The sequence below is a fragment of the Stigmatopora argus genome, chromosome 6 (genome assembly GCF_051989625.1).
Source record: "Stigmatopora argus isolate UIUO_Sarg chromosome 6, RoL_Sarg_1.0, whole genome shotgun sequence".
In the NCBI taxonomy this organism is placed as follows: Eukaryota; Metazoa; Chordata; class Actinopteri; order Syngnathiformes; family Syngnathidae; genus Stigmatopora; species Stigmatopora argus.
In genome coordinates this window covers 6,559,854-6,581,408 of record NC_135392.1, presented here as the reverse complement: position 1 = coordinate 6,581,408, position 21,555 = coordinate 6,559,854, and the positions used below count along the sequence as shown (strand labels likewise).

The 21,555-nt window shown below is 39.5% G+C and overlaps 1 protein-coding gene across 1 annotated transcript; it reads right to left on the bottom strand.

Annotated features, from left to right (window-relative positions):
* Positions 1-1,812: 1,812 nt before the first annotated feature.
* Positions 1,813-21,221, bottom strand: erbb3a (erb-b2 receptor tyrosine kinase 3a). Its single transcript, XM_077602739.1, has 29 exons — positions 20,946-21,221; positions 15,768-15,925; positions 14,554-14,740; positions 13,621-13,746; positions 13,160-13,225; positions 12,955-13,073; positions 12,381-12,522; positions 12,143-12,256; positions 11,280-11,397; positions 11,122-11,195; positions 10,949-11,039; positions 10,808-10,825; positions 10,496-10,713; positions 9,311-9,443; positions 9,090-9,183; positions 8,121-8,275; positions 7,990-8,043; positions 7,770-7,911; positions 6,775-6,894; positions 6,592-6,690; positions 5,951-6,136; positions 5,716-5,871; positions 5,563-5,638; positions 5,131-5,277; positions 4,941-5,038; positions 4,644-4,844; positions 4,497-4,565; positions 4,003-4,264; positions 1,813-2,972 (listed from the first exon to the last, which is right to left on the bottom strand). Exons 1-29 carry the CDS (start codon positions 21,046-21,048, stop codon positions 2,224-2,226), a joined length of 4,275 nt encoding a protein of 1,424 aa, XP_077458865.1. The 5' UTR covers positions 21,049-21,221; the 3' UTR covers positions 1,813-2,223.
* Between the last annotated feature and the right edge of the window lie 334 nt (positions 21,222-21,555).

Here is a 21,555-nt window from a genome sequence, read left to right as displayed (position 1 = left end):
TGAGTGATTCGCTCTTCGGCCTCACAGCTCTGGGGTCCTGGGTTCAAATCCAGGTCGTCCACCTGTGTTGAATTTGCATATTCTCCCTCGGCCTGCGTGGGTTTTCTCGGAGTACTCCGTTTTCCTCTCACATCCCAAAAAGATGCATTGTAGGCTGATTGGACACTCTAAAATTGCCCCTAGGTATGGGTCTGAGTGTGCATGGCTGTCCGTCTCCTTGTGCCCTGCGATCGGCTGGCCACCGATACAGGATGTCCCCCGCACCTGGCCCAAAGTCAGCAGGGATAGGATCCAGCACCCCCCGCGAGCGAGAAAGTGGATAAAGCGGTTCAGAAAATGAATGAAAAATATCTATGAATAAAACATCTTCATGAATTCCATTAGAATATGCACAAATCCGACTTAAATTTTACCTTATTTTACACATCTGTCATTCTCACTTCTCATTCTCGTTCAAATAACTTTTCTGATGAATGTGTCACTTGTGGTAGTAGTAGTTGTAGTAGTAGTAGTTGTAGTGGTAGTAGTTGTAGTGGTAGTGGTAGTGGTAGTAGTAGTAGTTGTTGTTGTTGTAGTGGTAGTAGTAGTAGTAGTAGTAGTAGTAGTAGTAGTAGTAGTAGTAGTAGTAGTAGTAGTAGTAGTAGTAGTAGTTGTAGTGGTAGTAGTTGTATTGGTAGTAGTAGTAGTAGCAATAGTAGTAGTAGTAGTTGTAGTGGTAGTAGTAGTAGTAGTAGTAGTAGTAGTAGTAGTAGTAGTTGTAGTGGTAGTAGTTGTATTGGTAGTAGTAGCAATAGTAGTAGTAGTAGTTGTAGTGGTAGTAGTAGTAGTAGTTGTAGTTGTAGTAGTAGTAGTAATAGTAGTAGTAGTAGTTGTAGTGGTAGTAGTAGTTGTTGTAGTGGTAGTAGTAGTAGTAGTTGTTGTAGTGGTAGTAGTAGTAGTAGTAGTAGTAGTAGTAGTTGTTGTAGTGGTAGTAGTAGTAGTAGTAGTTGTTGTAGTGGTAGTAGTAGTAGTAGTAGTAGTAGTAGTAGTAGTAGTAGTAGTAGTAGTAGTAGTAGTAGTTGTTGTAGTGGTAGTAGTAGTAGTAGTAGTAGTAGTAGTAGTAGTAGTAGTAGTAGTTGTAGTGGTAGTAGTTGTAGTCTTAAAAATAATTGGTTGGTGGTGTTACATACTCAAATTTATAGAAGTATATAACCTTATGTTTGCATTCACTCACATTGATCAGGTATCTTGTTTGTATTATCACTCAAATCACGTGTATTCACACTTAAATTTTAATTACCAATCCTTGTAGCTGCTTCTCAACACATTGCTTCTTCGTCCTGCAAATTCATCCCTGTATCTTACGACTCATTAATATTTTTGAGGAGTTCCGGCCTTGAGATAGGGAGGCACGGGACATTCCAGCCCTGGCCTTGGTACCTGGGCCCAGGAAGAGGATCCTGCCATTATTCCCAAGCTACTGAGTGATAAGATGGTTTAATTGGCAAGAGTGTGCTAAAAAGTGGAGGCAACATATTTTTTGGAAGTTCCTTCCTAAATTTAAACGTGCCCCTAATGATGAAATTAACGCCCACTTTTGCCTGCTGGAAATAAGATATATACTGGACTCAGATGTCAAATGTTGTGTGCTTCTTTCATTAAAAGACTTTCTTTGTTTCTTTGTTGGCTCCGTTTACAGCAAAACCTCCCGAACAGAAAACGAGCACATGGTGTTGTGGGTATGACCTCAAGATCCAACGCTATCAGTGGGCCGGTGTGATGTAGTACATAGTGCAACACATGGAGTGTGTAGTCTGGAAAAATTCAACACGATTCAAACCACAATTTAAAAACATTTTATTTTAGATAGAAAATATACAAAGGAAACATTTTATATGTCAAAATGTAAACAAAAATACTGTATATAGCTTGTTATGTGTTATTTTTCTTTCCAGTGCGCAAATATTTGCAAATTTCCGGTGGGGAAATCCTGAATAGGAAGTAAATAGCTTTTAACACATTGGGGTTCCATTGACAGTGATGGACATTTGATCCATTTGAGCTGGGAGGGTTGGCAGTGAACCATCACTGCCAGTCCTCACACTTAAAGTAGATTGGACACCGGTCGTTGCCAATAAATTAATATTTCTCTTATCAGTTTAAGAGGACAACATTTGAGCTTTTTTGTTCTGTTCTTTCGAGTCCTTCATGAATAAAAATATGCAATGAGCCGATGAGCCTTCTTCATGTGGGCACTGCTTTGGGCTTGAGGAAAATCCTGCTGTGCCAGTAGTCGGGATTGTCAAAAGATCTGTCTCCGTTCATGGAATCCCCGACCTCGACTCCAGCTCGCACTTTTACACAAGGCTCAAAGCCAAATTGACGTGCCGTGGCGCCGGTCGACTCTCCGTCGCCTCCTCTTTGCATGTTCTGGTACACGCCTGCTTCTGTGGGCTTCTTGCCATTGAAGCAGTCCATGTCCTCGTACTCGTAAGCCTCACCCTCGTCCTGAACCTGGATCTTCAGCTCCTTGTTTTCCCGAAGACCTTGCCTCAGCTTTGGCTGTTTATTAGTGTAATGGTTCTGACTGTCATCCACATACTCTACTTCTGCCTCCTTCCCTTTTTGCACAACGCCCAGGGGAGGAGGCGGTGGATCATGTGGCGGAGGGTCTTCGTCTTTTTCACTACATCGGATATCCATGTATTCATATTTGACCTCTTGAGAGCCGAGATGTTCTGAGCTCTGATTGTGCCTGAATGGCATGGCATTGCCCGAGCTCGTCATCACCTGAGATGAGAGCGAGGACGTTCGCTTCTTCCTGGTTTTGGGCCTTTGGCCGTTGTCTTTGAGGTGGCTGTTGATTCTGGGTGAGAAGTCCGTCTGCTTGCTCATGTACTCGTATTGCTCGTCTTTCATGTTGTACAAAAGCCCAGAGGAGTGTGATTTGCCCATCCTGCCAGGTACGACTCGAGAGGGAAACAGCAGAGTTTCTGTGGGAAAAAAGAAGAACATATATAACTTTATTTGTCATTCATTAGTTTTTCTGAACTGCTTATCCTCACAAGGGTGCTGGAGGCCATCCCAGCTGACTTTGGACACAACATGAATTGGTGGACAACCAATCACAGTGCTAATTACGGTACACGGTCGATTGGTCGCCGGTCTTTTGGTCTCCGATCTTTTGGTCGCCGGTCTTTTGGTCGCCCGGTAGGTAAGTGATAATTACCATTTAAATCATTGCTCAAATTCCCTAAATACAAACTGTGAATTACTATTTAGTCATACTTAATGCCCTAGTAATTATTAGCCTAAAGAAAAGCTCCAAATTTCCCGGACTTTTATTGTTTTTTGTTGGAGAACTTGTTAAGACCCTGACTGACGTAGCTTCTTAAAGGGACAACGCATGTACATACAAACTCTTATACACTCACGCGTCGGCTCAGTGAAACTGCTCATGGCCATTGTTGGCTTTTATTGATGCGTAGACTAGCTCCACTAGCTCTGTGAACCACCGAATTAAGAACGACCCAGTTTGCCAAGATTTTTTTTTCATCCGGACCTTCGTTCCATTTATAATGCAAAATTATGTGTACATTTAGCACAGTCAGTTTTTTGTCACTTAAAGCCATTTGAATGGTTTTGTGGCTTTGACAGGCCACCCAATCCCAATTGTATGGAGTTTTCATGTTCTCCCCAGGTTTGTGTGGGTTTTCTCCAGGTACTCCGGTTTCCTCCCACATTCCAAAAACATGCATGGTAGGCTGTCTGAAGACTCTAATTTGCCCAAGGTATGAGTGTGGGCGTGGTCCCTGTGCCCTGCGATTGGTGCACCCATAGTTGGCTGGGATAGGCCTTGTGAGGATTCGCGGTATGGAAAATGCATAAAAAACATTCTTTTAACAGAAGCGTATAGCTGAATTTTTAAGATAGTGAATATTAAATGTACAACTATTTATTGTTACACCTCTGTCATTCACCATGCTTTCAGACATTTTACGACACTAATAAAAGATGGATCACCTCTCTCTGGGCTGTTTCCAGGCAACACATAACCGTTTTGGTCCTCTTCATCCATCTCTGGAGACGGCGTCTCAGGTGCCCCACCGGACAAGCTGTCTCTCTGGGACATGTAGGCGCTGTCCTGCCGCCGACGCCTACGCTTCGGGCTTCCAGCTAGGGATAAGTCCTCGATCATCTCCAGTTCGGTCCCAGTACCGCAGCCCTCAGAACTTTCGGACACGGTGCGAGCGGAGTTGAGCCGAGAACGTGACTGCCAAGGAGCCTGGAACATTGCGGACAAGTAAATATTAAACTGTCATTTTGATCGCTGCTACCGTGTATCTTGAAGATGATTAGATTAGATACCTTTACTCATCCCGTATTCGGGAAATTTCATTGTCACAGTAGTAAGTGTGAGAATACAGACACAGGAATTTTTTTTTAGACATAGATAAATAGGTAATAAATAAATAAATACATGTAAAAATAATGATGAGATGCCCAAATGATCCCACCTGTCCTGGATTGTCCACGCCTGATGTCATTGGCAGATAACCAGCGCCACCTGGTGAACTCAAAACCACCTTAATATGAAGAAGAAAAAAATAAGATCAAGGAATACAGTACATTGTATTGTAAGATTTGGGTAAAAGCCAATTTACCCTGTGAGAATCCAGCCTGGAAAGGCCAATAAGGCTCCGAGACGTAGAGGGAGACAGATAGTGCGATGTCGTCTGGGGGTCCTCCATTGATACGTCTCTCGCCTGTTCCTCCAGGTCAAAGTCAAGGTCTTCCAGGTCATCTAGGTCTGCACTACGGTGGGTAATTTCATCAGCAGGACCATCAGACTGACTGCATTCCTCCTGTTGGTAGCAAATAATTGTGAATTTAGATGACATATAATCAAAACATTACCAATGTCCGTGTACGCAGTCTCTCGACGCAATGTGTCATCTGACCTTTATCACCAGGTAGCGAGGAGGATCTCTTGCCATTCTGGTGAATTCATTGGCGAGCTCCTTAAATGTCGGACGGACGTTCTCGTCGATCATCCAGCCTGGAAGCAGACACAATTCATTCATTCTCGGAATTAAACAGATTTTAGCCTAAATTTAAAGAATTTGGCTGCAGAATCAATCGTAAACTCACACTTGACCATGACCATGTACACGTCAATTGTACAGATTGGGGGCTGGGAGAGTCGCTCCCCCTTTTCCAGGAGCTCGGGAACCTCTTGCGAGCGCATGTTTGAGTACGGCTCCATGCCATGAGACATCATCTCCCATATTGTTACACCTAACAAAGAACAGTGAAGATGTAACGTGGAATCTAAAGTCATACTTTTGTTGGAAATTTCTTTTTTCTTATTTTGTTTCGTTTTAATAGACAATTAAATCTTGCCTATCAAGCCTGGGCACTAGATCGGAAATATCAACTTTTTTTTCATTAGACCATAAGCTAAAATACAGAATTATTCAAAAATCACAAGCAAAATACACCCCGACTTTTTTTAAGAGCTCAACTGTGGTAAACGTCATCAACTCTGCACAAATTCACAAATGTCATTGAACAACGGCTCACCATAACTCCAAACATCACTTTGATGAGTGTATTTGCGAAACAGGATGCTCTCAAGGGCCATCCACTTGATTGGTGTCTAGAAACATTGGAATATTTCAATACACAATCAACCCAGTCACTTTCCGTTGACAACGTTTCAACCAGTATACAAACCTTGACTTCATTGTAAAAATACTTCTTGTCATCGGGATACAGTAGATCAGCAATACCATAGTCGGAAATCTGGACGGTATAGTTATTCTTCAACAGCACATTTCTAGCAGCCAGGTTCCTGTGGACCATCCTGTTTTCTTCTAGGTAATACATACCCTAAGTAGAGTATAGAATACAATCAATGGGATGAAGTATAGGTTTCATAGAGAAGTACTCATCGGTCAAGCCGTATTACCTTAGCAATTTGCACACACCAGTTCAGCAACCGCTGTGGGCTAAGTTTGTTCTTGTTGTTCCTGACATGTTCCAGTAGGGAGCCTTGGTTGTTGAGCGGGCTGATAAGCTGCAGGTCAGCGCCGGGACAGATACCGAGGATCCGGGCCACGTTAACGTGGTCCAAGCTTCCCATCACCATCATGTGCTGTGGTCCATATTGAGGATGGGGGTGAGTTATAATAGCGCATTGTTATATTCTTTTAATACATTTTTAAAAAAATGTGAGAACAGCATCAGGAGCTGCTGAAAAAAAATGCATATATATCCATTGATGAGCGGATCAACTTTAGGTCTTTAGAAGTGTTGTCAAAAGTATTAAAAAGTATATGTGTCGGTACTGCAATGTTGTATTCGGATGCAATATTGGATTCCCAAAGTATCACTGCTCAGTAATTTGTTTATGCACGACCACAAGTCACCAGGAATTTGGAGTCATGGGATAAATATATCATAAATATATTCAAAGTGGGTGCAACATATAGTCAGATTCGCCTTGTAGTCCAAAAATTATGAAAATTGATCATTTTACCAAACAGCACCCAATCATTCTCTAACAAAGAAATTGTGTTTAGTGGTAAATACTGTTTTGTTCTTTCTCACATCTGTCACTTCGAAGAAAGTCTGTCGTCCAGTGCGGTCGTGGATGGTTTTAATTGCAACTGGAAGCTTCACTGTGTCTCTTTCGGGGATCCAAATGCCCTGTGAAATGAAATCATACTTCAGTCTGCTTCCAATCTGGAGCAAAGTGAGATCATTTTCTTTCTAACGGCACTAGTCGACTACCTTATGAACTGATCCAAACACGCCATTTCCCAACAGCTTGATCTTACGCAGCTCGGTGGACTTGAGGATCCGAGCGTGGACTTTGGGCCCCTTCTCATCAGGGTCCAGCGGCTCGAAACTCTGACAAATGAACAAAGCGTGTTTTAAACTCACTGGACATCCTTCAATTGTTTAGAAGAAGAATATTTCCATTTCAGTCCTCACAAAACGCGTGGCATTTCAGGTTGACATTCGACTCCTAATTGCATGACGTGTGTGAAAATCAATTTCAACAGTAAAGGTCATCCTGAAATTTCACCACAAAACTGAACATCTTCAACTCTTTGAGAGTATATTACTGTCATATATTCCTTTAGCCTACAGGGGTCAAAGTGCCGGCCCGGGGGCCAAATCTGGCCCGCTGCATCATTTTGTGCGGCCCGGGAAAGTAAATCATGAGTGCCGACTTTCTGTTTTAAGATCAAATTCAAATTATTATAGATGTACATTACATTTCCTGATTTTCCCCTTTTTAAAATCAATCATTGCAATTTTTTAATCCATTTTTTTTCTTTTGTGTTTTGGCATTTTGGAAAATCTAAAAATAAATTTATAAATATTTTCCATTTTCCATTTTAATATTGAACATAATTTTAAAAAAAAATTGTTTCCTTTTGAAATAAAAAACATGATTAAAAGAAATTTTCCAATACTAAGAAATAAAATCTCAAATAAACATTGCATTAGATCTATAAAAACTGACTATTTAGGTGTTTTGATCCAGTTCTTTTAATCCAATTAATTTAAAAAAAATCGAAATATTAGATCTAAAATGGTCCGGCCCACATGAAATGGCGTTGACGTTAATGCGGCCCGCGAGCCAACCCGAGTTTGACACCCTTGCTTTAGCCAATGTTGATGTAAAAACACAAATAATAAATCATGATGAGACATTTGCAGTGGCAGGTAAACAAGAATCAATTCAATTCTAATGATAGTAATAAGCAAAAGGTCACCTCTCCGTTGGCCATGTATCTCCTCATGGCTCGTTTGCGGCGAATGGCTAAACCTCGGCGGTACAAAACGCTCAGCACAAAAATAGAGAAGCTTGCAAACAGAAGGGCAATAACTCCTAGTACGATGCCCGTGGTTGCTTGTCTGAAGATTCAAAAAGAGAGAGAGAAAAGAAATGAGAAAAAGACAGATCGATTGGACAGAATCTGAGGAGAATCCTACCCAGAAATGTATCTGGAAGAACCGATACAGCCTCCAGTCCCTGGACCGTAGCACCTGGCGTGAAAATCCATTTTAGCTGAATGCATAAAATGCTCAGATACCGAAAATAATCCAAAGGGTTGCCCCCTCACCCTTGAGTACAGTTGATGTGACACTGTTCGCAGCGGCCTTGCTTGTTGGGGTACTTGAAGATGACGCCCTCGCCTCCCATCACACCCTCAGGACAAAATGAAACACAATGTGGGCCATCCTGCCGGTTGGCGCACGCCACGCACTCATCTGTCCCCTGCATAGAGTGAATGACCATTTAAAAAAGTCCAAAACGAATAAAAACAGTAAGCTTTATTGATGCTGAGAGCTTTTTCTTTTGGTGTTACTAAAAATAATGCTCCCCTTACAGCTTTTGTATCTATATATTATTTGTTCTATTAGCGACTTACCAAAGGTATAACCATGTTTTTTTTATTGTCTTGTAGATGTATTTTAAAGCTTATTATTTATGTATTTCCTATATGATGGCACTGGAACAACAAGATGAAAATTGATCATCTGGCTGATTCTGAATTTTATTACCATGCGTAATCATGTGTTTTATGACATCACATTGTACCCTTTCAACTTAATTTTTCCCAAGCATATTACACCAAATAGGCATACGAGCTATAAATAAATCAATAAACTGAAAGCACTATTATAGTGAGAAAAATGAAATTGCATGAGCGGATTATATGTATTAATTGATATTATTATTCAGAATTATATTTATTAATAATTCATTACGTTGTATGTAAAAAAACACTGTACACTTTCCACTTAATTTTTCCCAAGCATATTACCCCAAATAGGCATACAATACGAGCTATAAATAAATCAATAAACTGAAAGCACTCTTATAGTGAGAAAAATGAAATTACATGAGCGGATTATATGTATTAATTCATATTATTATTCTGAATGATATTTATTAATAATTCATTACGTTGTATATAAAAAAACTGATACAAATACAATAACCCACCCCAAAAAACTTTCTTTGACCACTAGAGGGAAACCAAATTGCATACTTTTTCTTTCATTTTTTTGTGTGTGTGCATTTTTACCGGGCCAGTGCAAGTCTCCTTTCCCATTTGGACTTTACACTCTGAGTGGCAGAGCATACATTCTCCTGATGGATCAGCAAACTCACGGCCCTCCCTAAGTCAAGATGCAAAAAAATAAATTAACATTTAATCATGTTTTTTTTTAACTAAAAGACACAATAAAAAGGCTACATTTGGCCGAGAAGACCACAACAACAATAAAAACAAGAACAAAAACTGACCCTGTCAAGAACATGCATTCTGGCACACAAGTTCCTCCTCTCCTGTACTTCTTGCAGGAAAGACACTGATCCGGGCCTGGACCCCAGCATCCGTCCGAGGAGCACAGGGGGTCGCACACATGGCCGAGATCAACTGCAAACAGGCAAACCTGTCACTCAACTATATCATTTGCTATTTGAACTGGGAAAGTTGAATGCTTGTGTTTTAGTGCCATTGACATTGCTTAAATTCCAATCCCTTTGACCTGGGACGGGCTGGCAGAGATCATTCAAGTCTCTTAAAAATGGATTACTTAAATTTGGTTGATGATACTATTACCAACGAGACATTTTACATCTCAATTTTTCATTGTACTTATGTATAAATTGTTCTTTTGTTAGTAAAGTAATTAGCTTTTTTATTTTAGTGTAAGGTTCGCGGGCCGCTCTAACGTCAACTCGATTTCATGTGGGCCGGACCATTTTAGATATAATATTTAGATTTTTTTTTTTTATAAATGGATTGAATGAACTGGATTAAAGTCCCTGAATATTCAGTTTTTTATAGATCTAAAATTTATTTTAGCTTTTTTATATATGTTTAGATTTTACAAAATGAATTTTGAACTAAAAACACAGAAAAAAATGATTAAAAAATTACAATTATTGATTTAAAAGGGGGGAAATCAGGAAATTTAATATACATCCATACTTTTCATTTTAATTTGATCCTAAAACAGAAAGTCGGCACTCATGATTTACTTTCTCGGGCCGCACAAAATGATGCGGCGGGCCAGATTTGGCCCCCGGGCCGCCACTTTGACAATGGTGGTTTAATGCATGTGTGTAAAAAAAAAAGTCTGACTTTATAATAAATCCATAAAGTAATTGTTTAATGAGATAAACTGATATAGTAAAAAAATAGTTTGTTATTTCAATAAATCCATGAACCAATTGTTTAGTGAGATTAACGGATTGGTTTGTTCCTCATAGTTAATCTTTTCATTCACAAGGGTAGCCTTCTTCATTCAGTTACCTTGCTAACTTGAATTGCAGACATGCATTTAAAAATGTGAATTAAAAATATATACTATTCATGTCCTGAAACAAAATGAACTGCCAGTCCGACAAGATGCCAAAAGTCCAAATGAAACTCAATGAAATGTAAACTGAATCAATACATGGTAATAAATCAAAACAACTCACCACACTCGTCCCTTGGCCTGTTTTCCTTAATGTCAATGAATTTCTGACGTCGCTGCGGGCGTGAACTGCTGCTCAGGATGCGTGTCCAATTGACAGTGTCATGGTAACAGAGCTTCTTGTTTCCTGTGATGTAAACGCTTCCATCATTTATTCTTTGCAGCGAGCGTAAACCCAAAGAAGTCAAAGACGGGATCTTCATCACCAGAAGAGAGTAGCCCCTAAAAACATAATTGAAACATAGTCATTGAAACTAGAAATCACATACCCCAATAAATGAAATGAATACACGTGTACGATAAAATATTACTATACCTTCTAGAGCTCACTCCTCTAAACATTTTGAAAAGGGGGGGAGAAAAGACACAAAATGGTCATGAGATCCAGCTTCACTTGACATTTAAGTTACTATTTCACACAAAGTGTATAAAACAGCACTATAAAAAAAATACCCACCTGTAAAGTGACCTTCCTTGAATGGTTTTCAAGTTGGAAAAGACTGACAAATCTGTCATGTTTTCAGGCCATGACTGGATACTAAGAATGTCTGAAAGTATTGTAGTATCGTGTTCTTCGGTGGCCTCATCACACAAACGGATGCAATAAGTTACAAAAGTCAAGACACACACCTGTGATTTCCCGCACCGTGTTGAAAATCTTCAGTTTTTCTGGATCAAGGGCTGGAACGTTCTTGTAATCGTCCCTGTTATTAGCAGAAATGACCAAGATCACTCAAGTATAACGCAGATAGGGAGGACAGAAGCGTTAATGACTAGAGTGTCGTTACCCATGGATGCCAGTCACCAAGAAGTGAAGACTGCCCTGGATTTTTGTGCAGTTGATGAAACTGTCAATGTTGAGAGCGTCCACAGTCTGTCGGTTCTGGGATCCGGTCCCGTGGCAAGCTGCGAGGACCGACAGAAATTTAGGATTCCATTTTTAGAAAGAAAATGTCATTTGTACTTGGTACTGCAGAACAGATGTGTGGAATAGTGGAAGAAAATACTTTTTTTCTGAACTAAGTGGGAGAAAACGTGATACAGCTCTCATATTGCATCTACTCAATTCATTCATAACATAAGAGAAGATTTTTAAATGTAAAATTTACAGTTTCACTAATACTAACTATTGTATCAGTACTGGTACTCGGATGTTTCGTCGGAAGACATTTGGTCCCCGGACGTCTGGTAGAAAGACGTTTGGTCCCCGGACGTTTGGTCGACCGGACGTTTGGTAGAACGGACGTTTGGTAGAACGGACATTTGGTAGAACGGACGTTTGGTCGCTAGGTTGTTACTGTTGAAACCAGCTCTCAAAATTATAATCATGAGAGAGAGAGAGAGAGAGAGTTTAATATCTAAATATCTAATATCTAAATATCAACAGTAAACTCTGTCATAATGTCCTTTATCTCCTTGTGCCCTGCGATTGGCTGGTCACCAAATCAGGGTGCCCCCCGCCTGCTGTCCATAGTTAGATGGGATATGCTCCAGCCCCCCTTGCAACTCTTGTGAGGTTAAGCGGTTCAGAAAATGAATGAATGTTTTGAATTTTTTCCTGTTTAACATTGGTTTGAAGCTTTATCTGGCAAAAATGTGTTTGCTGTATCAGAGCCCTCTTTGTCAGGGAAGCTGCTAATGTAAAACATACCTTTCGGACAGAGTCCTCCACAGAGCTCGCAACGTTTCACCCCATTTTTCTCCACCTCCATTTTATGCGCGGGGCAATTACTCACGCATGAGCTGCCATCCACCACAAAGTTGGCTGTGAAAAAAAGATACTCACATGTTAGTTTCAGAAATGCAAATAGTACTCAAGCATTGAGAATGTGATGCTAAGGTGACAGACAAAGAGCTACAAAGTGTAAGAAAATAGCAAGTGGACTCACTGGGACACTGCGCCACACAGATGGAGCCATACTGGTACTTTGCATTGGGGTTGGGCTCCAATTTGAATGTGTGTTTGTTGTAAATCACAGTCTGCGGACATTGTGAGACGCAGGAACCAGAGTTGTTGAAATTTCTGCAAGCCTGAAAAATGCAACAGATGGCAGCATTTTGAATCATTTTCATCGCTTTCAGCCTCTCCCACTTGAAATAAATTGGATATCAATTGCCATCAACATGTTGATGTTGCGTGTTGGTGTTTGATTTAAGATTTTTTTTAAATGGTAAAACTCGGGACTTTTTTCCCTTCAGCTAGATAGTTATTGTTTTGGTCGGAAACTGCAAAAAACAATTGCAGAGTTTATCAATAATGGAAAGTATATTTACATAGCATTTGAAATAAAAATGGTGGTTTCCCATCCAACTATAGATTGAATTTTGACTTCATCTCAAACCAAATAGACCACAAGGTCACATCAGGACAAGTATTTTAGCTACTGTTTTTAAATTTTGTAAGGAAAATAAAAGTAAAAATATGCTTTCGAGTACACAGAGAAAAAAACAAATGCAACTTACAAAGCAATCCGTGTCAAGGGGTCCCGTGCAGCCTCCAGCACATTCATTGTGGCAACACTCACTTGGCTTCCTGCCAAAACAGCGACCATTGCACTGAGGTGCGCACACCGTCTTTGTCACTGAAACACATTTGAGACATCATGTCAAATAAATAAGGATACACAGAGTAAAAAAGCGAAAGTAGCGGCACACCGATGTCACTCACAGATCTGACACGTGTCGTTTCCGGGACCCCAACATCGATTTTCCTCGCAAGATTCACTGCAAGGCTCTGACACATGCATTGATTATTAGTTTGATATATGAATATTTCTCCTTCATAAAAGTTGATGATTGGATGTAAAACATTTGCACAAAATTGAAGTTAAATTGCCAGAAATTGCCTGGCGCTCGCTATCAATGGTAGTGAATGAGCCAAAGCCACATTTACTAACAATATTTTAGAAAAGATGATATATCAGGAAAAGATATTGTGAAACTTTGTCTTTTAAAATTTTTGGAAATACAGCCTAACCTAAAAATCAAAATCCTAACACTATCACAAAATGTGTTTTAAAAACATAACATTTATTCTACTCTAGCTTCAGGTGATCTTTTTGTGATTCTTTTTTTTTGCTGCTTTAACTAAAGCACAGACGATTGTACATTGATTTACTTTTCACTCACTTTCAGGTCCATTGTCCTCCAATACAATAGGTGCTGCTGCATCCCTGACAATGTCCAGCCATTTGACCTGTGGGGCGTAGCTCAGGTACTTATTTTGGATGATCTTGACCCCCCCTTCCAGTATCTCTGTGGGTAACAGACATTGTAAATGACACACATGAAAGCCATAAATTACAAGTCCCAACATGCCCATCAGTCTTCAAAACAGCATCAAATATTGTGGAACTGGAAATTACACGATCGTGGGTAAAGGCTCATGTTTCACTGACAGTTGAGAAGCTTCCATGAGGCATTGCTGTGACCTCACGACGTACAGTACGCACGCACACACACACACACACACACACACACACACACACACACACACACACACACACACACACACACACACACACACACACACACACACACACACACACACACACACATTCACACTCTCACACACGGTGCTGTTCAACGACAGGTAAGCCAAAGGTGTGGCAGCGTGGGAGCTCCAACAAGCCGCCTCTTATCTGCACTGCCACCCACACTAAAAACAGGCAATATTTTAACGGATGTAATTGAACATACTGACTTAAAACATGTACTGAAAAAGCGCACGCACAGTGTACTTATTGTCTAAAGCAGGGGTCTCAAACCAGTCCTCAAAGGGCCGCAGTGGGTGCAGGTTTTCATTCCAACTCAACAAGAGGATACCTTTTGCAAGTGTAATCAGTTCATTAAAGTCAGGTGCTACTTATTTTAGAAGACACCTGATTGGTTAAAATGTCGGCACTTGATCGGTTGGAACAAAGACCAGGACCCACTGCGGCCCTCGACGGAATCGGTTTGACACCCCTGGTCTAAAGAGTCAATCAATAATCAAACATTCCTCAGGTGCAGCATGTGCAGATGAATCAACCATAGGCTAACAAAAAATGCAATAACTTGTACCTGTAAGGTGTGTCAGGCCCAATTCCTGCAGACCGCGCTGGCCGTCCTTCTGGTAGTTGACCATTACAGCCAAGGCGTACTGGTCGTCGTACAAGGTGGTGCCCCTAATCACACGAAGGTGGTCCAGTGGCAGACGACTGAACTCGTTGATGGCAAACAGGATGTAACCTGTCACCTCCCTGATTGACTGCATGGGATGTCACAATAAATATTTGTGGAATGTTTTTTCATAGTCAAACCGTCAGGTATTCGCTGGAATTCTCTAGCAAACAAAAACGTGTACTAATGAATCCAAGGATACTCAAAATTCACATGGAGGCACTTCGAAGCACACAAATGTTATTTATCTAAAAAGAAAAAGTTAATATTTAAAAAGAGAGTGGACTTTCCTTTTCTTTGTAAGAAATCCAGACATCCATTTTTAATTTGCTGGTTGGCAACTGAACTCCGGATGCCAAACATGTACCTCTAATTTTTTTAAATTATGTACGGTGGTAGTATGAGAGAAATATCTTGCTTTCTCCATTCAATTACTAATTTTTATCATTCATTTTCTTTGTGGAGTAGCAAACTGGCAAAAATCACACGGCTCTACGAGCTTATTTATATATTGATTCACCCAAGGGCACCCATTTTTAATTGGGTTCAAGTTATGAAAAAAGTTCATGACTATAGACATGAAAGATCCTTACAGTATTATCTACATCACATGTGTCAAAGTGGCGGCGCGGGGGCCAAATCTGGCCCGCCACATCATTTTGTGTGGCCCGGGAAAGTAAATCATGAGTGCCGACTTTCTGTTTTAGGATCAAATTAAAATGAAGAGTATCGATGTATATTAAATTTCTTGATTTTCCCCCTTTTAAATCAATAATTGTAATTTTTTAATCAATTTTTTCTGTGTTTTTAGTTCAAAAATCATTTTGTAAAATCTAAAAAATATTTTTAAAAAGCTAAAATAAACATTGTTTTAGATTTATAAAAAACTGAATATTCAGGGCTTTTAATCCAGTTCTTTTAATCAATTTATTTAAAAAAAAATCTAAATATTATATCTAAAATGGTTCAGCCCACGTGAAATCAAGTAGACGTTAAAGCGGCCCGCGAACCAACCCGAGTCTGACACCCTTGATCTACATGATATGTAGTATATGTAGGTGTACTTGTTACTTATGTTTTGTCCATGAAAGATTTCTCCATTTTCAGTGGCTTACCTGCAGGAAGGAAAAATCTCTGGTGTGCTCCATCATGGTGATCTCCAAATTACCCATGACAATCTCACAGCCAGTGTACCGCTCCCGCATAAGGTTGAACTGGATTTCGGAATTTCTTGTCGTGCTCAGGCCATTTTGGGTGCCGCTGCAAACTACCACTGAGGAGAAAAACAAAGATTTGATGTATAAATGTACATAATGTATATACAGCTAATGATAGTAATCCATCTTGAGAGCTGCACTGGATTTCAACATCAACAAAAGCGAATGGGCACTGCATTAAAAAGCTTAATTTCAATCTATCATTGAATTCAACGGCCATAAAGAATTCCAGAAGTTGCGTGACGCGTGGAACGTGGACTGTACACAGCGTATGAGGTGTGGTTCTGACAAGAAAATGAACACAAGGCCTTGCCTTTGTCCTAGATGAGTTGACTCATTTACTATTAGGCTACTTTGCTATGTGATGGCAGATGTTACAAATTGTCTGGGTATAGGCTCCAGCACCCCCATGACCTTTGTGAGGAGGATAAGCGTTTCAGAAATTGAATAAATGAGTGTTACTTTCAATAATTGTATATGTATTATCATTGATTTAAAGTATGTATATTTATAAAAATAGAATATGGATTAGAAATGTAAAATACTAATATGATAATAATTGCTCAAATGTATGTTTTTTTTTAAATGACCAAAAAGGATAACTTACTCTATAAAGGGTTTAACTTTTTAAATTCATGTCCACTGTTGTGATTGCTCTCTTTGAAAGAGTTAAGGATGGGCCATTTCATATTTTGCTTTGAAAATAATCTTTTGAAATTTCAGAAGTACAATTCCAAAACCCAATAATAGCCCACACTGCAGTAATGATTAACCTCCAAGGTGAGTGTGAAGGAAGAAAACTTTTAATGATGGAGAAAACCTCCAGGCATTGGGTAGCAATAGAATAACTAACACACACGAGGACATACTCAAAACACATTGACTTTGACTCGGGGTCACGTATTGGCATGGAACCAGACAATATTATTCATCACCAAACAGCATGCTATATTTGAACAAAAATGATAAGCAAAAGATGTGTCATTTCTTAAGAAGAACAACCTGTTGTAGGATTCATATTAGGTTACATTAAATTTTAAGGTTTATTATGTAGATTTAGCAACCTGGACTATTTTTTTTTACGATAACATCAAGAGGTAGAGTTTTAACACGTGTTGTTAAACACGTAAAAACAAAAGCAAAAAGGGGTTCATAGGATCACAGTAAGCACAAGTCTTTAGTAGTACAATTAGTAATAGATATATACTTCTCAAATCAGCTCTACTTAGCTAAAGCTAAAATGATGCTGATTCTAAAAGATTCCAAAGTAGTGAAATAAAATGTGGCCCACAAAATACAGTAATTCCATCTTTTCCTACGAATAAAACAAGTTTACTGGCTGGCATCGGCTCAGGCTTTTATATATCATTAAAGTATGATCACCTAATGTTGTGAACAAAAAATCATGCCAACTTCTTAACTTGATGGATTCATGTTGAAGCTCATTAGTTTTCAAATGACCAATCCAAATTCCTAACATTAACATTTGCTTACATAGGACAATAAAGGGAAAAAATTGAAAGACTAGAAACTATACGCATTCGATACATAACTGAATAAAAGACCACAACCATGTTTAGTCATTGAATACACGACTGCAGATACTTTGGTCAACTTGATAAATATACGTAAAATTTCTACAAATTATGGTTTCTTGTGTTTTTTTACATCCAATTTTTCTCATCCCGTTTGCATGAGTATACTAGTAAAACCAACGTGACCAAAAAAATGAAATGATGGCCAGGCATGACAATGCACAAGCCGGGGGAGGCTGAGAATTTCAACAGGCTCAGTGGGTTTTCTATCAAAGGACGACTTTCAGGGCCGGCAGATGGATGGCGGGAGAGGGGGGAAAAACGGGGTGGGGGGATTAGAGTCAACATGCGCACAGATAAACAATAGCCTCCTTTTTGGAAGATGTAAAAATTGTAGCGCATCAGTATCGTACAGCCGACCTCTGTGCGTCTGCGCCGACACTTAACTCTTGTGTTTGGCCATTCCATCACTAACCGTAGTATTGATGGTCCGCAAAAAGGGGCTCATTGTCCTCTGAGCGCCGAAGATAAAGTATCAGACGCGGGAAAGTCGTCACAACCAAGATTGGGTTCACGCGTTGTTACTGAAATTCCTGTTCTGAGTGAGTGGAAAGCAACGGGGAGGAGTTGCTGACAGCTCGAATAAAGCGCTTGAAACAATGGACCGAGTAAACAGAAACTTGGCACGGAACACTGTGAGAGATTATTGCAAGATGAGCAAGCTCAGGTGCACACACTCCTACTTGAGTGAGGGTGTTTTATGGCATGGTCTTACAACATGCAAACAACAACATGTCAATCAGGTTAAAGAGTTTTAATTGCAGCGTGTCAATTAGTGCTGGCACAGGGAGTTAACAGAATGTACAAACTTTGGTGACAGGAGCCAGAGCAATTCAATCTAATTAATCAGTGCTTGTACAACCTGAAGGTGCATTTTAGCTACCAGGAAAAGAAACTTTAAAGGCAGAATTCCTCCTTTTAGGTTTGTTCAAAGGGCTCAGCTACAGATGCCCTAAAGGCCTATCAAAAACCGTGTGCGGTCGATTAGTCGCCCGTCTTTTGGTCGCGATCTTTTGGTCGGACGACCAAAAGACCGGCGACAAAACAAGCTAAAACAACACGGTCTACGCATCAATAAAAGCCAACAATGGCCATGAGCAGTTTCACTGAGCCGACGTGTGAGTGTAGAAGAGTTTGTATGTACATGCGTTGTCCCTTTAAGAAGCTACGTCAGTCAGGGTCTTAACAAGTTCTTCAACAAAATACAATAAAAGTCCGGGAAATTTGGAGCTTTTCTTTAGCCTAATAATTACAAGGGCATTAAGTATGATTAAATAGTAATTTGCAGTTTGTATTTAGGGAATTTGAGCAACGATTTAAATGGTAATTATCCCTTACCTTCCGGACGACCAAAAGACCGGCGACCAAAAGATCGGCGACCAAAAGACTGGCGACCAATCGACCGTGTACCATCAAAAACAGTCTACATGACGCTTAAACTACCAGAATAATAGCAATGTCCTTATAATGTAGTCTACTTTATAGTCCTCAGAAAACTGTGAATAATTATATAATTGCCAAATTTCTGTAAGAAAACATTGGAGCAAAAACAAATGCTTGTAAAACCAGTAAAAAATAAAAAAATTAAAAAAAGCAACACATTTGTCTCACCAAAGTGGCAATGGCCATTTTTTTTCTAGCATTGGGAAGTTCATGGCGGCACGCTGAATGAATTTAACAACAAATCCAAGAAACCAAATGTAAATGTAAACACTCGCTCCATTGAAAGGGCTGCATTTTATACAAGGCGCGTTTGTTTTCCTCCCATTCTGAATGGTTTGTAATGAGCGTGCAAAGCAAAAAAAATGAGGCAACTCTGTCAACTCTGAAGACAAAAAAAACATGCATAATAAATCAAAACGTGGTATTGCGGCCCTACGGCACGTGCGAACTTCATATATCATAGTCAAGTGTGCATCATCCATCACAGCAAATGGCCTGTTAAACTATTGTTCTTAAGCCGTTCACTGTTTTGTTGTTCAAAAAGACAAATCCACTACGAGTGACGCGTGGGAACGCAACAATGAACTCTTTGGCTGCCATTGACCTGCTCTGTGTTGTACATGTCTAGCTACTGTATGAACAATACAGAAACAAACAAAACAACACACCTAACTGAGAAAACTCGGACCTGGATTCAATCCCAGAGCCTCGGATTTTGATGAGAAATGCAATGAACACCGAGCCATAACCTCAACACACTAAACATTGGCATTATTGTTGCCAGTAATAAGCAAGGTTCATCTTCCTGGATTACAAAACAATGCAAGAGCTCAACAGGCCTGTTCACTGCATAGTAATTCCCCTCATATTTATGCAAATGACGTTAGTTCCTGTTGGTTGTTTTTTTTCCACTTACACAAAGGTGTAATCGTATGAAAACCTTGTTGTGTTCCTTTTATTTAAATGCCACAGACTCATTATGTGATAATGATGATTGTTTGTGCCAGTTTTTCTCTGTGTCAGGTTTCACAGGTGTCTGAAGCAGCAGCAAAACATAGGTGGGGTCAAAGTTCACATTATTGCTTGGATTCAAATCACAACAACAATCGGAACAACATTTTTTTTGCTATTCTGGTTCCTTGTTCCTGGTAAAGCAAAGGTGGTGAACGATAATAAAATTTTGACAAAGTTGTCTTATGTATTCTGCTTTTTGAAGTGCAGGGTTTCATTTTTTTTGCATTTGGGGTTGAAATTTGATATATTTTTCTTATTGCTAGAAAGGTTGGGTGGGAGGAGTTCTCTATTTTGTTATAGAATTCTATCATTTTTTTTATATCAATACCCATCATATAAAGATGAAGGAAGATGTAAAAGATATTAATGACTAATACTGCATAATCATACATTCTTATTATTGATGAAGGAAGATATAAAAGATATTAATGACTAATACTGCATAATCATACATTCTTATTATTGATTAAGGAAGATGTAAAAGATATTAATGACTAATACTGCATAATCATACATTCTTATTAATGATGAAGGAAGATATAAAATATATTAATGACTAATACTGCATAATCATACATTCTTATTATTATATCAATCTGGTAAAAAAAAAAACATCTTGCCTGTCATGATTATTTTTAATTTTGTCAGATTTCAATTTCAATCTATCTCTCTATCCATCTATCTTTACCATAACTATCCTATTCTTCAACTTATTTCAAAACAATGATTTGCCATGGGCTTTGAGTGAATAAAAAAGTGCTTTGTGCTTTTAAAGTGCGTAAAAAACGAATTGTGCAACTGTGTGTGCGTTCCAGAACCTTGGAAGAATGACAGGCAAGATAAGCGTCACCCGGTAGAATTGTGGGAGAGGTGCAGGTGAGTCATCGCAAACAGGTTTTCAACTTTGTAGAGCCGGTTGTGAATGTGTGGCCTGACAGGTGCTTTTCTTTATCGACACCACAACGTATTTTTCTATATTCAGCTTGAATTTTGAATGTCTAAGTGTGCATCCAAGTGGTCTTACCTCCTTGTGTTTGAGCACTGCAGAGTGGGAGAACCAAGCAAGCCAGAAGCAACAGCATCAGGACAGGGCGCACCTGTTGGACCTTCCTCATCACAGTGGTCATTCTCGTTCAAAACCTCACCACGTCTTCATGCAAATTTACCATCCCGTGAAAAAAGAGCCCAAAAAATCCATTCAGATTAGTAAAGGTAGTAAATCCGCTTCTAGTTTTGGTGTCTCCTGCTCATAGTGTGAAGTTGGAATAAAGGAGCAGTGATTGGAGCGTAAACGGGGGCCAATCAGAGATCAGAGAGGCTTTTTTCTCTCTCTTGCACTGATTTAAATGGGAGGGGCTAGTTTGAACAGAGCGCACTCACGCGCACAAACCCGTTCACACTAAGAGCTTGCAAAACTGGAAATCTTGCAACAACTTGGACTCAAGGTTTTGAATGTTGTTGTGCATCAAATTTTAGTGCAGTATTCATGTGTATTGTTATTATTATTATATATAATAATATTATTATTATTAAGTCCATTCGCCTTAACCTTTACGACCCTTAGATGGCTGAAAAATATGCTTTATATGTTATTATGCAAGGCACAACTAAATTTGGGCCAGCATCTTCTTGGG